General features: G+C 38.2%; 1 protein-coding gene across 1 annotated transcript in view; it reads right to left on the bottom strand.

Moving 5' to 3' along the window:
- The window catches only part of LOC107555075 (centrosomal protein of 112 kDa-like), a 161,680-nt gene extending 144,878 nt beyond the window's left edge, over positions 1-16,802 (bottom strand). Inside the window, 6 exon segments of the mRNA XM_016237772.1 lie at positions 1,269-1,355; positions 2,588-2,675; positions 14,324-14,457; positions 14,562-14,752; positions 16,420-16,523; positions 16,786-16,802. Coding sequence (XP_016093258.1) covers positions 1,269-1,355; positions 2,588-2,675; positions 14,324-14,457; positions 14,562-14,752; positions 16,420-16,523; positions 16,786-16,802 — 621 coding nt within the window.
- Positions 16,803-18,450: the final 1,648 nt, after the last annotated feature.

The raw sequence follows: 18,450 nt of genomic DNA, 5'->3' as shown, positions 1-18,450 counted from the left end.
ATTTAAATAAAATTACGAGTCACAGTGACCCAGTCAAAATTCTTCAATGGACTCACTTCTCAAACACAGTGTGAGTGTGATGTGGCTCTGAACTCTAAATTAATTATCATGCCACGGCGCCGGACGGCAGCAGTGTGTTATCGCAGCAGTTTCCAGGCAGAACGAAGCAGTGCTGCGCTTCACGTCCACACATGACGCAGCTGTTGATTAGTCCAGCATCAGTGCCCACAGAACAGGGGCCCGGAGCCACTGAAAACCTGCCCGAAAGAGCACGCACTTATCTCAACACGCCACACTCTGATAAGAGCAAAGTTCAAACTCTTGTTTTTCTGCATAAACTTTGTGATGAAACAAGTAGCCGGACGGTTTCGCAATCTGTGGAGAAGTCATAAGTGGCTATTGAGTAAATCTAGAGCCCAACACAGTCCTATAAAGCTTCAAACGTTTTGATTCGAAGGACTCTGCATGCCAGTGCAATCATTGCAGCACATTTTTCCTCCCACATGGTGTAGTCATCCACAGCAAACAATGCAATTCTTTTTTTTAATGTTTAGCCAAGAATTGAAACCCAGGATACTGAGGGGGACAATTGCTAAGAATGAATTATGGCCACTGATAAGCGGTTTTTTTTTACACATATTTTCCATAATATAAATTGTGTGGTTTTTTCTCTCCATAATCTGAAACAAGCTAGAACTTATTACAATATGACATATGACATATATATATATATATAGGCTTGACGTTTATAATACATTTTTACAATGAATAATTAATTTGTTTCATACTAACATTTTTCATTCCGGTTCAGTTCTGAATACTGTTAAATTTAAAGGATTTGTTGTGGAGTGGGGAAAACTAAAATACTGTACATGTCATGTTTATAAATGTCTCGTTTTATTTACTAGTATTTTACATTATTTCTCAATAAAATGACTTTCAACAATGGAATGTTGGCATAGTGCAACTTATTTTCTGGAAAACACTGCATCTGGTGTACTTTACTGAGACTGTAAGTGAAAAATAGCACTGATACAGGTTTTTGAATACTGCACGCTAAAGCGGAACGACTGTTCACCGTTTCGTGAACAGGAACAGCATTAGTCATATTGTGTTTCTGTTGTCCTCATTACTAAAATGATCATTCAAGGTCTCCATGACAGTCCAGATCAACTCTTTCTTGCCTCAGTTCACATGAAATGGTCACAGTCATAGAAACAAACTGTCAGATATTAAAATACATGTTGAAGTGAAACATCCAACTTTACCCCCAGGTAAAACAGCTTCCAGCTGTTGAAGCGAGCCTCAAAGTCACTATCGTCAGAGGAGATGGGCGGCCTCCTGTGTGCCTCCGCCTGGAGGAGAAACAGACAGTGAGGAACAAAGAGACGACAAACCATGTCCAGGGATGGAGCGCGCTCTGGGAATTCTGAGTTATCCACCACAATGGGTTAAACTAAAGAGACTGTAAAATCTGCTAGACAAGAGCAGAGATTATGAAATCCCAATCTAAAAACACTCTAAAAACAATGATAATTACATTATAGTAACATTATAATATAACAATCTACAATAAGTAACATATATAGCATAACATAACTTTTGCAACAGCTTTTACAATTCTTTTTTATCATTTGGGTGCACAGCAAAGAACAGATTTTGCCCATAAACATCAAATCACATTATTATACTTTTTTTCAAGATTTTGAATATTTATCATGAGCTATGAAATATACTGCATAAATCATGAGAGAGAAACATAAAATTGTTCTAAAAACTAAAGTTCAGTTAAAAAAAAAACTATATTTGTACACTATAACTGTTTGTCAATATAAAACTATTGACAAACTATAAATTTTTTATAGAAATTTAAAGAATTTTTTTTTTTTTTTTAGATTTTTGATATAAGAAAGAGAGAGTGAGTGATAGAGAGATCAAGTAACAGAGAAGGCTGGAGATACAGACATACTCTTCTCATGGCACACCAGATGTTTGACTTTTCCACATTATTTCTGCTTTTCCCTTCACATGCAGTAAATTCCTGCGGATCGTCACATGACATACCGCCCCTCTTTGTTTTCAGGGGCTGCTGTTCTGTCAGGAAAATCCAGCTCTTTAAGAGCTCTATGTAATTTGAATGTTTCCAGGGAACTGTTGTTCCAAATTCCCTTTCCTGAGTTCAGCTTTGCCTCGTCAGGAAAGAGAAGCAAGGAAGTGTCCAATTAAGCTCAATTCTAATGAAATGCATGGATACTGCTGAAGCTTAATAGGACTGTGGGAAGCAAATAACTCACATTACAGGAAGGTGTCTGAACCCAAACGCCAGATAAAAACTGGGACACATGGGAACGTTCCTGATTATAATGCAAAGCTATAAGAACTTGTGCAGAAGCTGTGTTAAGTTTTTAACCCAAGAAAGGTCATGTTGATTCTATGTGGCCAACTGGTGAAATAACTCAATATATACACCTGTGAGGAGAAGTATTGTGGTCGTGGCCTTAAGGTCAGGCTGTTTTCAAAGCTTTATTCATGAAACTGGATAAGTCAACTTGGATAAGTTGAATTTATGACAGTTTTAAGTTCTCACCATCTTGACATCATCCTTGATGTCGCGTTTGACGGGACTTGAGGACAGCGGTCTGGTTGGTGACTTATCGCTGAACAAACTCCTCTTCCTGTGGAAGAGAAAAGACTTCAGATCACTCTCCCATCCTTTTTAACCCTTCAACTGTCACCCCCCCCATGTTTGAACATAGACGTGAGAGTGCATTATCCAAACTTAAATTGTTATAATTCATGAACGCTTTTGACCAAAGGTTGGACTCTTTTTAAAGAAGACAATCAGCAAATTATTGCAGAAGTGGAATCATTTCAAAATATGAAAGTATCAAAAAGTTATAGAAGTTTAAATTTACTGTAAAGAAAATGTACTGTACTATATTTTTTCTGTTTTATATAAAAGGTTTTACTCTAAAATTGCTATATAATTAAAGCCTTGTGTCTAAATAAGCTATGTTCCAAATTTGAAGTTGATATTAAAAAAATTTAGAATCCTGTGAAATTTTATTTAGGCCGTTATACTTCAAACAGCCACCGGGTGACACCCAAACTCACATTTTGTAATATGACACTTGACACCGCCCCCTAAGGGGGAGGAGACGGCAAAAAGATTTAAAGTACCATTTCCATGGTAACGCAATGTTCGATTTCAAAATAGTTTTCACAGGATGAATTTTGAGGTTGATATATAATTTACGATGATTAATAAAATATGTGATGGGGGTAAAAAGAGCGCCAAGCGTCCCACAGGTGGGACAAGAGCCAAACTTTAACTTGTATCAATGTTAGCTCCCTTACACTAGATCATACAAGTACCTACTGTATACAAACGTTTCAAAATCAATGCGCACAACAGTCTAGATGCTTCAGTCTTTTCCATGTTGCCTGGGTCTCCATTAGCACATACACAGGCATGCAGGGAAATGCATTAAAAAAGCCTCTCTTATACTTATGATGGAAAAATTGCATCATCTTTAACACAACTAAAACACATACGATCCATGGTTCCTAGTACTTGACACACACACTCATGCCTGTTGGGGGCATTTATTATACAGTATATCATTTCCAGTTCACTGTTACTGACATTAGGCTAGTGACATTATAACTCATATTACTTTTATATCATATTTCTGTCTGTTATAGAACATAAAAAAACATCCTGGCATCGTGACATTTAGATGCTGTGAATGAAACTTCATAATGTTTCACTTGATTATACATTTAGTCAGGAATTATAGTTTGGAGAAAGTCTAACTAGTAAAATGTGTACAAGTTATGTGAAAACTAATACAAGTAGGTTAATAAAAAATACTTACTCATGTTTTTTCCTGAGGTAATCCAAAGCTTCTTGAGGTGAATTCTGTCTTATTCCTCTCAGCGCGACGCGAACAGTACAGCTTGAGGTCTTGCTGTGATGTGGGCGTTTACACGCCGCGCGCTTCACGTGGATGATTATAATATCAATAGCGCTCAGCGCGTGGGCGTGGTCGCATTAGAGATAATGAAGGGAGAGGTGAAAAACTGGACATCGCGTTGGTTTCATATGGATTACTTTATCACAGAATATTTGCTTTCGATAAGACTTGCTTAGTTTAAAAGTAGACATGTCAAGCTTTCTATAGATATATCTCTCATGTCTCTTTGTTGAGTATTTGCTGAGTTACAGTTCATTTTAATGACGCGTCTCTAAATAAAGATCACGCAGACCAAGGCGGCAGACTGCACACCCTGTTTGTTTTCTTTATTTTATAAATGCACAAAGTTCTGTTGTTATTATGTGTGTATACAAATAAAAGTAGACCCTTTACAGATTCGATTGATGTATTGCTCTTATCTGTAAGATCAAAACTGAAAGTGTAATTTAAGTTATTTTCGGTGTGATCAGGAGAAGATGCCTCAAAACGCGTATCCGCGTTAATCGACCTCAGAGGGTTAAAAAAATTTAGAATCCTGTGAAATTTTATTTAGGCCGTTATACTTCAAACAGCCACCGGGTGACACCCAAACTCACATTTTGTAATATGACACTTGACACCGCCCCCTAAGGGGGAGGAGACGGCAAAAAGATTTAAAGTACCATTTCCATGGTAACGCAATGTTCGATTTCAAAATAGTTTTCACAGGATGAATTTTGAGGTTGATATATAATTTACGATGATTAATAAAATATGTGATGGGGGTAAAAAGAGCGCCAAGCGTCCCACAGGTGGGACAAGAGCCAAACTTTAACTTGTATCAATGTTAGCTCCCTTACACTAGATCATACAAGTACCTACTGTATACAAACGTTTCAAAATCAATGCGCACAACAGTCTAGATGCTTCAGTCTTTTCCATGTTGCCTGGGTCTCCATTAGCACATACACAGGCATGCAGGGATGCATTAAAAAAGCCTCTCTTATACATATGATGGAAAAATTGCATCATCTTTAACACAACTAAAACACATATGGTCCATGGTTCCTAGTACTTGACACACACACTCATGCCTGTTGGGGGCATTTATTATACAGTATATCATTTCCAGTTCACTGATATTTATGATCTTTATGATGGAAAAATTGCATCATCTTTAACACAACTAAAACACATATGGTCCATGGTTCCTAGTACTTGACACACACACTCATGCCTGTTGGGGGCATTTATTATACAGTATATCATTTCCAGTTCACTGATATTTATGATCTCTTTCTTTGCCCAGATAATTCCAGTTTGATCAGCTCCGCTGAGGCCACCAACGACAACTTCAAAGGCTGAAACTCGTCTGACTAGATGTCGCAGATTTCGACAGCCATGACACATTTGTTTCATTGGCAAATTAAGAACGTGTTCTCGAGTTAATTATGAATGCTTAACGCAAATCTCAACTAATTAAACTAATCCCCGTTAGTCAAATGATGAAGAGAGGGAGGATGTGATGATGACTATATGAAAGTCTCGACAAGTATTTGGAGACACATACACCCTCTTTTTTCTATTTTCTTTTTGCTGTGGTTTCGTTTGGACTTACCATTAAGCTCTAGCCTAAAATATACATCAGAATGCAGTTTTAAAAGCTCTCCAGTGTTTTTATTTTGTTGTCAATCACATAGTTAAATGCACGGCCTACAATTATTTATATGCTTAAAGCAATGATAGTTGTATCGTAATATTTACTAAAGTATATCCACATCACTGTGGACGAGAAAGTGCATTCTTTTAAGTGTGCAATAAAACAATACAGCAGCATTGACACACTAATGTGTCAAAATCTTGAAGTGTACAGATTCCATTTGCATATAAGCATTACCATGCCAAATTACAACCTTAAAATTCATTATTACTTCTTCGGCACATTTCCTCTCACATGAAGCTAACCGAAATAAAAACAGGAGCACCATGCAAAAATATGTAATGAACTGAATTCTGATGCAATTCACCTTTTCATCCCATAAATGCATATGACTGTATGTTTATTCCTTCAGAGCTCAATATATAGAATATGTTCAGTAGAGACAGAGAGAAAGAGAGAGATTTACAAAAATACAGATAAAAAAAAAATAGAGACAGCATTTTGTAACAACGATATAAATTAACCTTACGACTGGAAATCAGCTGAAAAATCGGCTAGTGGAACGCTGCCTTAAGAAAACAGTATATCCTCCATTCATCTGACAAACTATCTTCAGCATATTATCCAGATAATATGTAAACTGGGATGCAACCATTGGCATGAGCTGTAGTGCAGCATGCTAACCAGATGGGGGCTGAAAGGGTACAATATATACACATACTGTATATATGGCTCTTTGTTTGCACACTACATCAAAGAACAGATCTAAAAGGGCACAGCAGCTAAATCTGTGGGACTGCATGCATACTACACACACACACACACACACACAGTCTACCTTCCCTTTGAGCTGTCAGATGAGGGCCAGCTATTGTGATTGGCGCCTGGCCGTTAACAGGTGGATAGGGATAATTGAATCAGATGAGAGTGTGGGATCAAAGGGCTGTGGGGGCAGATCGTGGAGGTGCTGCTGCCCCGCGGCCTGATTAAAGCCCCCCTGTCCTGACCTGCAGCTGCTCAGAACGGCCTCGGTCTCAGGGACATGTCCTCATCCACACCACTTAAAACTCGAGGCCAAAGCATTCATGCACACTTGACTCAAACCTTGGACTCGGGAACACATCTGATGTCTCTTATGGCCGTCACTGCCGCATTTGTCAATGGTTGGAGATTCTGGCTAATGTTTCCGGTGAACACATAAAACACAGACAGACAGATGAGAAGGTTCACATGAGGAAACTATGGCAACTAGGCATTTAATTGATCTGAACAACATCTCAACGGCCACAAGGGTGTTGATATGCATTGTTAGGGCATTCTGAGTGTTGTGATTAGTTGCAAAAGCATTACTAGGCTGTTGCTAATGTGTTCTGGGTTGGTCAGTAAATGTGCGGGCATATTAGCAAAAATTCGAAAAAGGCCCTTTGTCTAATGTCAGTAGTGTAGCACTGTATATGAAGCACAGTTCACACAGAAGTCACTTTCAAACCAAGCAGCTGTTTGCTGGTCAATGTGGTGAATTCGCGTGACCCAATGTATCCGATGCAAAATCTGTGTGGGAAAATATTTCGCCCTCATGCAAAATTCCAGATCGCACTACTTCCTATTGAAATGACTATGGAAATTGGCCAAACAATGGTTAATGTGACCACACATTAAGGCACTGCTATGGTGTTGTAGCTGGTTGCCAAGGCAGTGCTATATGGTTTCTAGGTGTTTTCAGTCACTTTTTGTATTCTGCTGCTAGTGTATTTGTTACACTGGAAGGGACCCCCCCCCCCCTACAAATTTAACCTGATATATTCAGATTGTTAGCTTCTCAAAAAATTGATTTAAGTAATACTACTTTGTATTGTCAATTCAAAGTTATTCACTCACTGAATGCAAAATGCCTCATTTAGCCAATAAATTCAATGACTTCAGCACTTGACACACAAACCTCAAGAAAGGCGAGACAATAGGCAAATGTAGAAAGATGAGCGTTTAACATCACATCACAAATATCCATCAATAACAAAAAAACAACAAACCTGAAGTCAGCAAAAATCAACACAATATTCCTGTAACAGTAACCACATAATTCATAAGGCTGCCCTTAGCCTTTGTCTAATGTCAGTAGTGTAGCACTGTATATGAAGCACAGTTCACACAGAAGTCACTTTCAAACCAAGCAGCTGTTTGCTGGTCAATGTGGTGAATTCGCGTGACCCAATGTATCCGATGCAAAATCTGTGTGGGAAAATATTTCGCCCTCATGCAAAATTCCAGATCGCACTACTTCCTATTGAAATGACTATGGAAATTGGCCAAACAATGGTTAATGTGACCACACATTAAGGCACTGCTATGGTGTTGTAGCTGGTTGCCAAGGCAGTGCTATATGGTTTCTAGGTGTTTTCAGTCATTTTTTGTATTCTGCTGCTAGTGTATTTGTTACACTGGAAGGGACCCCCCCCTACAAATTTAACCTGATACATTCAGATTGTTAGCTTCTCAAAAAATTGATTTAAGTAATACTACTTTGTATTGTCAATTCAAAGTTATTCACTCACTGAATGCAAAATGCCTCATTTAGCCAATAAATTCAATGACTTCAGCACTTGACACACAAACCTCAAGAAAGGCGAGACAATCAGCAAATGTAGAAAGATGAGCGTTTAACATCACATCACAAATATCCATCAATAACAAAAAAACAACAAACCTGAAGTCAGCAAAAATCAACACAATATTCCTGTAACAGTAACCACATAATTCATAAGGCTGCCCTTAGTCAAAAATATTTCATAATTTTTAAGATGCGATCATTTTTGGCTCTAATTATAAGTTGCTTGTTTTCATTTTATTTTTAATTAACAGAATCTGAGAATATTGATAACTTATTGAACCATGATTCTTGTTACGATTCCAGAAAATTAGGAAGAAGGGGCGGGGGGTCACCTTGGAATTTGGCTGGTGGGCTCTAGCCCCCTGGTTGAGAACCACTGTTCTAGGACGTCCTGGGTGTTATGAAAAACAATAATAGTTATACGTGCCTTAGCAAACACCACAACTTGTCGAATCTTCATATATTAAACGATTACTGAAAATGACAAGCGGCACTCTTCTTGCGGCACATCAGCATGTCTCACTGCTCTCAGATCTGTTACACACCAGCAAAGCAGTGAAGCACAACAAATGCGTGTCTGAACATTCATCTGTGTTTAAGCCTCTAAACTCAGCACATATGCTTGAGGAGCCAAAGTTAAGTGTAGATCGCCATCAGGTGGATGAACATGGAACATTCTAAACCACTGACAATTCTGTGATTTTGACATTGTGGCATTATTTTCATGACAATTAAAGATATTTCACAAACTAATTTTCATAATGTAAGAAAAATACAATACTGTGTATTTATCCCCATTATAGAAAGTGACGTGACATGTGGCCAAGTATGGTTACCCATACTAGGAATTAGTGCTCTGCACTTATCCCATCCTAAGTGCACACACACAGCAGTATGACCATATTAGCCCGGTTCTGTCAACACTGCACTGGCTACCTATTAAACATCGTATATATTTTAAAATCTTGCTTATTACTTATAAAGCCCTGAATGGTTTAGCACCTCAGTATTTGACCGAGCTCTTGTTACATTATAGTCCTCCACGTCCACTGCGTTCTCAAAACTCTGGCCATTTGATAATACCTAGAATATCAAAATCAACTGCGGGCGGCAGATCCTTTTCCTATTTAGCGCCCAAACTCTGGAATAACCTACCTAACATTGTTCGGGAGGCAGACACACTCTTGCAGTTTAAATCTAGATTAGCGACCCATCTCTTTAACCTGGCTTACACATAACACACTAATACACTTCTAATAATCAAATCTGTAAAAGGATTTTTAGGCTGCATTAATTAGGTCAACCGGAACCAGGAACACTTCCCGTAACACCTGATGTACTTGCTACATCGTTAGAAGAATGGCACCTATGCTAATATTAGTCTGTTTCTCTCTTATTCTGAGGTCACCGTTGGCACCAGATATAGTCTGTATCCAGATCAGATGGTCACTGCAGTCACCCGGATCCAGTACGTATTCAGACCAGATGGTGGATCAGTACCTAGAAAGGACCTCTACAGCCCTGAAAGACAGCGGAGACCAGGACAACTAGATGAGCCCTAGATACAGATCCCCTGTTAAGACCTTGTCTCAGACAACCACCGGGACAAGACCACAGGAACTAGAGTCCTCTGCACAATGTGACTTTGCTGCAGCCTGAAATTGAACTGCTGGTTTTGTCTGGCCAGAGGAGAACTGGCCCCCCGACTGAGCCTGGTTTCTCCCAAGGTTTTTTCTCCATTCTGTCACCGATGGAGTTTTGGTTCCTTGCCGCTGTCGCCTCTGGCTTGCTTAGTTGGGGACACTTCATTTCCAGCGATATCGTTGACTTGATTGCAAATTATTGCAAAGATACTATTTAAACTGAACTGAGCTGAATGATGACATCACTGAATTCAATGATGAACTGCCTTTAACTGAAAAATTAGTGTTTACTTTTGTCATTTTGCATTATTGACAGACTATTTTCCTAATTAATGCTGTTCAGTTGCTTTGACACAATCTGTATTGTTAAAAGCGCTATATAAATAAAGGTGACTTGACTTGACAGTAGTGAACACACACACGCCGTGAACACACACCCGGAGCAGTGGGCAGCCATTTACGCTGCAGCGCCCGGGGAGCAGTTGGAGGTTCAAGGGCACCTCAGTTGTGGTGTTGAAGGTGGAAGAGAGCACTGCACATTCACTCCCCCCACCTACAATTCCTACCAGACCTGAGACTCGAACTCGCAACCTTTGGGTTACGAGTCCGACTCTCGAACCATTAGGCCACGACTATATATACATATATACACACAGTATCTCACAGGAGTGAGTACACCCCTCACATTTTTGTAAATATTTTATATCTTTTCATGTGACAACACTGAAGAAATGACACTTGCTACAATGTAAAGTAGTGAGTGTACAGCTTGTATAACATGGGGACATTTGCTGTCCCCTCAAAATAACTCAACACACAGCCATTAATGTCTAAACCGCTGGCCCTGGCCACAAAAGTGAGTATACCCTTAAGTGAGAATGTCCAAATTGGGCCCAACTAGTCATTTTCTCTCCCCGGTGTCATGTGACTCATTAGTGTTACAAGGTCTCAGGTGTGAATGGGGAGCAGGTGTGTTAAATTTGGTGTTATCGCTCTCACTCTCTCATACTGATCACTGGAAGTTCAACATGGCACCTCATGGCAAATAACTCTCTGAAAAAAAGAAGAATTGTTGCTCTACATAAAGATGGCCTAGGCTATAAGAAGATTGCCAAGACCCTGAAACTGAGCTGCAGCATGGTGGCCAAGACCATACAGCGGTTTAACAGGACAGGTTCCACTCAGAACAGGCCTCGCCATGGTCAACCAAAGAAGTTGAGTGCACGTGCTCACCGTCATATCCAGAGGGAACCATGAATGCCAACATGTACTGTGACATACTGAAGCAGAGCATGATCCCCTCCCTTCGGAGACTGGGCCACAGGGCTGTATTCCAACATGATAACGAGCCCAAACACACCTCCAAGACGACCACTGCCTTGCTAAAGAAGCTGAGGGTAAAGGTGATGGATTGGCCAAGCATGGGCATCATCAAACGGAAGGTGGAGGAGCGCAAGGTCTCTAACATCCACCAGCTCCGTGATGTCGTCATGGAGGAGTGGAAGAGGACTCCAGTGGCAACCTGTGAAGCTCTGGTGAACTCCATGCCCAAGAGGGTTAAGGCAGTGCTGGAAAATAATGGTGGGCGCACAAAATATTGACACTTTGGGCCCCATTTGGACATTTTCACAGAGAGCTTGATGAAATGTTGTTCTTATTACAATGACTCTCTGGAATATCTCAGTTCCTGCATTTGGGGATTGAAAATATCTGTATGAGCACTAAATGGTATAACTACTGTGTGTCCATGGCAAACACTACTTTACATTTTAGCAAAGTGTTCCCTTATAGAATTAACGACTTACAAATGAGTTAATTTCATTACACACACACACATATATACACATATATATATATATAGACAGAAGAAAATAAATAAAGCAGGTCATAATCACAAAATGAGTAAAATTTTTAAGTTTATGTTTATTTTAATGTAATTAAAACTATTTAAAAAATATTATTACATTTTGTACTTATAACTACCATTTTGATAAAAAATTATTGCATTATGTTTAACGTGCACTGGAGTGTACAGAACAGTCTTACAAGACAGAGTTCAAAGGAGCACTTTGTGATTTTTGGCTCTAGCTTCCAACACAAAGTGTTTCAGAGTTTCAGGGAATACTTTTATCTTCAGCAAATGACATTACTAAAGACCAGCCAGATCATCACTGAACTGAACACTTACAGAACATCATGCTTTCATAATACATCTCACTGGCACTGAATCTATTAATCTCTTCTGGGACAAGACAGCTTGTGTTCCTGAAGTCTCGTTCACACCTACAGCAACTTGAGCAACCTGAACTCATTCATTTTCAGTGAGAGTTGGTGACTTCAGGAGCATAACTGGCATGGATTGTGCACTGGTGCAATTTAGATACAACCTTTTTCTCTCAAGGAAGTTCTTCTCACATGTCAACATGAACCAGTGACCTACTGGTGTGAATGGGGCTAGAGAGCTACTGGCTCAAGGGAAATGGCATAAGAGGATGTGGACTCCCTGGCTCTACACCTAAGAGACAAGAGTTTTTAGGAAGGAAAACATACAGTATAACTGAAGCTCAGTTGGAGTCGTAAGTGACAGTTTAATGGGATTTTTTCAAAGACAACAAGAGAGTCGTCGACAGTGGGGCTGGGGATGTGTAGAGCTTGGTGAATGACAGGTGTTCCAGTTCTGAGGAGATCTGCAGAGCTTTCTGTGGAGATTTGAGGGCAGGGCGCTTGCATGAAGCTACTTATCAGTGCAGTGAACAAACACAGACACAATAGAAAGTGCTGTGAGAGTGTCGACTGAGGGTGCAACTATTTCATGTTCTACAGGCCTGGTTTTAATAAAGTCATCAATGAGTCCTTGTGTAAAGTTGTGTGTGTGTGTGTGTGTCATACAGGTTTGGACTAACATGAGGGTGTCTTAATGATGATTTTTATTTTTGGCTGAGCTATTACTTTAAGATCACATTGTCTTACACAATGTTGTGATTTCATTGATTTTAGTATAAGTAACTTTATACCACGGTAACTGCAGTTGCGCTAGAAAGCTTGTCAATGTTCTGTATTTCTGCATAAATTTGACCAACGTCAAGATCAATCTTCATCTAATATGGGAAACCTTCACAGAGAGCTTGATGAAATGTTGTTCTTATTACAATGACTCTCTGGAATATCTCAGTTCCTGCATTTGGGGATTGAAAATATCTGTATGAGCACTAAATGGTATAACTACTGTGTGTCCATGGCAAACAATCTACTCTCAGATATAAAGATACGAAAGCTGCCACTGCGGCAGGACCTTTTCAAAAGGTACACCTTTGTACCTAAAGGATACCTTAAAGGTTCATATTAGTAGCTAAAAGGTACAAAAGTGTAACTTTTGAAAAGGTACCACCCCTGTGACAGCTTTTGTACCTTTATATCTGAGAGTGTACAGATCTGTTCTAGTTTCATAGCTCTCATATTTCTCCATGCTCTTTCTTCTCACTAAATAAATAAATATTGTATTGTCATTTTATTGCATTTAATTGTATCATTTATTTATTAAATTGGAAACAAGTAATTACCAAATGATTGGCTTCATGTTGGGGTTCTGTCACACTGAGGGGGTTTGTTTCACAATAATGACAGGCTGAATGTACATTATTCCACAAAGCTATAGACATTATTTATAGCAAAGCAGGCAAATTCAGTCAAAACAGTAATATTGTGAAATATGTTTTATTACAACTTAGAATAGCTGTTTTCTATTTTAATTTATTTTAAAATGTAATTTATTCCTGTGATGCAAAGCTGAATTTTCAGAAATAATTACTCCAGTTTTCAGTGTCTCATGATTCTTCAGAAATTATTCCAATATGCTGATTCGTTGCTCGGAAATCATTTCTCATTATTATGAATGTTGAAAGCATTTGTGCTGCTTAATTTTTTTCAGGATGCTGCTGATATATATATATATATTTTTTTTTTTCAGGATTCTTTGAATGATGAATAGAAAGTTCAACTATTAATAAAAAACATGAAGTAGAAATCTTTTGTAATATTATAAATGTTTTACTGTCATTATTTAATGCATCCTGCCTGAATAAAACAATTCATTTATGTAAAAAAATAATTCAATCTTTCTGACTTTGTGTTTATTTAGCATCATTATTTTTAATCACCCAGTCCTATGAATTTAAAGGCTTGTGTAATATAATAGGCTTTGTTGTCTTGCAAAATATCTTTTATTTTTTCTTTTGATTTTGGGTCAAAATACTGTATGACCTGGACATATATGTCATTTTCATGATTCAATATTCACAATTATTCATCCATCAAACTGCTTGTCCTATGCAGAGTTGCCGGGATACTGGAGCCTCATTCACAAATATGAAATTAATAAATCATACATTACATCGCAACACATCTTAACCTCAACACAGGGGCTTAGTCAAGATTAACAGGAGGTCCAGTGTCATACCTGTGTGTGTTTGAGAGGGGCAAGGTGGACCATGAGCCATCAGTCTGACCCAACTCCCCAGACACCCAGTCTGGCAGCACAGCAGATCTCTGCTCCTGTGACCTTCCCAGCAACGGCTCACCGAAATAGATGGACTAAATCAGAAAAACACACAAAACTCACAACGCTTAGAAATCATGCGCTCAAGAGGTTGCCTTATACAAATCAAGATAAAGGCATGTATCAGTGCAGTATTTACCATGTATGTGGGTAAAGTCTTGAGGCCGCCTGCTTCAGGTTTGTGGGTAAATGGACCCTCTAAAACTGCTTTTCTGAGCATGTGCAGAAGGAGTCGGGTGTACATGTTACGATTTTTCCTTCCAGTCAGTCCAGAGTCACAGGTCTCAGAATCACACAACTTTTTAATCCACAGTGCACATCGCTGGTGCTCTGATGGGGAAATGTGGATTTGTAAAACGTACATTTTCTTGTAAAATTATAATTTTCTTACATATACATATATATATATATATATACCGTGCTGCTTGAAAGTTTGTGAACCCTTTTGAATTTTCTATATTTCTGCATAAATATAACCCAAACATCATCAGATTTTCACTCAAGTCCTGGAAGTAGACAAAGAGATCAATCAACGGAGGCAAAAGTATATACTTTGTCATTTATTTATTGAGAAAAATTATCACGTTTCACATATTTGTGAGCGGGAAAAGTATGTGAATCTTTGCTTTCAGTATCTGGTGTGACCCCCTTTTGCAGCAATAACTGCAAGTAACGTTTCTTGTAACTGCTGATCAGTCCTGCACAACGGCTTGTGGAGAATTTTAGCCCATTCCTCAGTACAGAACCACTTCAACTCTGTGATGTTGGTGGGTTTCCTTCTATGAACTGCTTGCTTCAGGTCCTTCCCCAACATTTCAGTTGGATTAAGGTCCGGAATTTGTCATTCCAAAACATTAACTTTGTTCTTCTTTAACCATTCTTTGGTAAAATGACTTGTGTGCTTGGGGTCGTTGTCTTGCTGCACGACCCACTTTCTCTTGAGATTCAGTTCTTGAACAGATGTCCTGACATTTTCCTTCAGAATTTGCTGGTATAATTCAGAATTCATTGTTCCATCAATGATGGCAAGCCGTCCTGGACTAGATGCAGCAAAACAGGCCCAAACCATGATACCACCACCACGTTTCACAGATGGGATAAGGTTCTTATGCTGAAACGCAGTGTTTTCCTTTCTCTAAACATAATGCTGCTCATTTAAACCAAAAAGTTATATTTTGGTCTTATCCGTCCAAAAACATTTCTCCAGTATTCCTCTGGCTTGTCTGCATGATATTTAGCAAACTGCAGATGGGCAGCAATGTTCTTTTTGGAGAGCAGTGGCTTTCTTCTTGCGACTCTGCCATGGACACCATGGTTGCTCAGTGTTCTCCTGATGGTGGACTCATGAACATTAACATTAGCCAATGTGAGAAAGACCTTTAGTTGCTTAGAAGTTAGCCTGCAGTCCTTTGAAACCTAGTGGACTTTTACACGTCTTGCTTTTAGAGTGATCTTTGTTGGTGGACCACTGCTGGGGAGGGTAACAGTGGTCTTGAATTTCCTCTATTTGTACACAATCTGTCTGACTGTGGATTGGTGGAGTACAAACTTTTTAGAGATGGCTTTGTAAACTTTTCCAGCCAGATGAGCAACAATAACTCTTTTTCTGAGGTCCTCAGAGACCTCCTTTGTTCGTTCCATGATTCCCTTCCACAAACATGATCAGACTTTGATCGATCCCTGTTTTTTTAAATAAACTGTCACCTGATAAGTCATCTCACTGATTGAAAACACCTCTGAACAGATGGACTCTAATTTCGCCTTCAAATTAACTGCTAATCCTAGAGATTCACATACTTTTGCCACTTACAGACATGTGATATTAGATCATTTTCCAGAATAAATAAATGACAACATATATATTTCCATCTCATTTGTTTGATTGGATTTTCTTTGTCAACTTACAGGACTTGTGTGAAAATCTGATGATGATGGTCATATTTATGCAGAAATATAGAAAATTCTTTCAAGCAGCACTGTATATATTTTTTTCTCACCTGTCTTGTCGGTCAGTTTAAGCACATATGACTTCATGTCCACCAGGTAATGATCAAACTCAGAGTCCAGAACCGCAAAGCAGTCTTGCTCACTCATGTTCCTCCTGAATACAAGAAAAGACTAGTTAAAACATCCTGTACTTTATTGTATCCTTATGCAAATTTAGGTATCTATTATTGGCACATATTTTTGCTGATTATCAGAGCAGACAGGCATAAGAGACTACAGTATGCAGTCCAGTGACATTCTTTTAAAATTCTTATGAATACATAATTAGTAATATTTATGTGATGTAGTTAGTGTAATATATTATATTAAAAAATAATGTAAAGATATATTTATTTTTCATCATTTTGTTAGCTCACCAGTTTGCAGAACTCATTCACAAATATCGAGAAATAGGGATGTAACGATTTGACGATAAATCGTGATAAAATACCCCACGGTTAGTATTACCGTTTCATATTTTAATTATCACTATAACCGTATTCGATTACCGCGATTTGAACAACTGAGGATAAATAAATACTGTACTGCACAGGGCTCCAGTGTGCGACCAAATGGGCGCATTTTGCGAAAAAAATTTCTGCCGGTGCGACTAAATTTTGCGTGCGGTCGCACTGGCGCGACCACCGCATTGTTTAACTCATAAGCGCTGCATTTCTGTTGCATGTGAGAAACATCAAACTGCAAACTATGCTATGGAGGCTCTCTTTTTATTTATTTGATTCCTCAGTGTTTGCTAAACGTTCTGTAATTTATTAGTCGGTATATAATACAGCATGTGTTGTGTGCCATGCCTCGTCTTATTCGTTTTTGTTAATAAACATTTTATAAGCTAGTTTGTCATTGTATCTTACGAGAAACTATGCTATGGAGGCTCTCTTTTTATTTATTTGATTCCTCAGTGTTTGCTAAACGTTCTGTAATTTATTAGTCGGTATATAATACAGCCTGTGTTGTGTGCCATGCCTCGTCTTATTCGTTTTTGTTAATAAACGTTTTATAAGCTAGTTTGTCATTGTATCTTACTGTTTTATTGTTGTTATGCTTTTTAATTAAGAATAACAATGAATCCATCTTTTGTTTTAGTCTTAAAAAGTGAAAGGTGTGTAGATCACACATTTAAACAATAAGGTGTCCAGTATTATTTATGGAGCAGATAAATACATATAATCATTTATTAATCAATTGTCATTTTGACTTGACCCTTTTCTTTATTTAAAAGCTGAAATGTGAGGTTTACCATTTATGAAACTTTTTCAAAGCTTTATTTGAACAGTTACATTAGATATTTGAACATGTTATTAGGTAAACTGTTGTCAGTCATGTTGTCATTTAAAATCCGAACATCATTGGCAATGTTATTGTTTTAGTTATGCAAACAAAAACTCATTTTATTTGTTGTTTGTTGATTTGAAATGTAAAACTTGGTGAAATGATTAGTGTGTACTTTTTGAACATTTCCAGCACATTTTAACAATACCGTGATAATACCGATAACCGTGATCATTTTGGTCACTATAATCGTGATAAGAAATTGTCATGCCGTTACATCCCTATCGAGAAGCGCTACTTCTGTGATAGGCTTATATAAAGTGGTAATGCAAAAAGTATTAATGTAAACGTAAGTCTACGGTAAATACTTGTTGAGCACTAAATCATTATGAATAATAACAATGTCTTCTTATAGTGTCATCTGCAGCTGTGATTGTGCTCTCTTCCTCCACTTGTTGCTACTTTACGCTCCCAAATGGTTAAAACTGACAGTGAAGTCATATACAGTGCTGCCAACTAATTTTCAGGGGAAGTTGCTAAAGGAAGATTGATTTGTTGCTAAAAGTTGCTAAATGACGCGATGTCATTGCACGGTGTCGTCATTGCGTAATCACGATGCAAAATTGTGTCACTGCATCAAATCTCAGGAAAAAAAAAATGTTAATGTTAATATAGATGCGTTTATAAAATAATATAAATGCATAATATAATAAAATATAAATGACTAATTTTAAATACAACATTGAATTATT

The sequence above is a fragment of the Sinocyclocheilus grahami genome, unplaced genomic scaffold, assembly GCF_001515645.1.
Source record: "Sinocyclocheilus grahami isolate Dianchi unplaced genomic scaffold, SAMN03320097.WGS_v1.1 scaffold524.1, whole genome shotgun sequence".
Taxonomy (NCBI): domain Eukaryota; kingdom Metazoa; phylum Chordata; class Actinopteri; order Cypriniformes; family Cyprinidae; genus Sinocyclocheilus; species Sinocyclocheilus grahami.
This window is presented reverse-complemented; position numbering and strand designations above follow the sequence as displayed.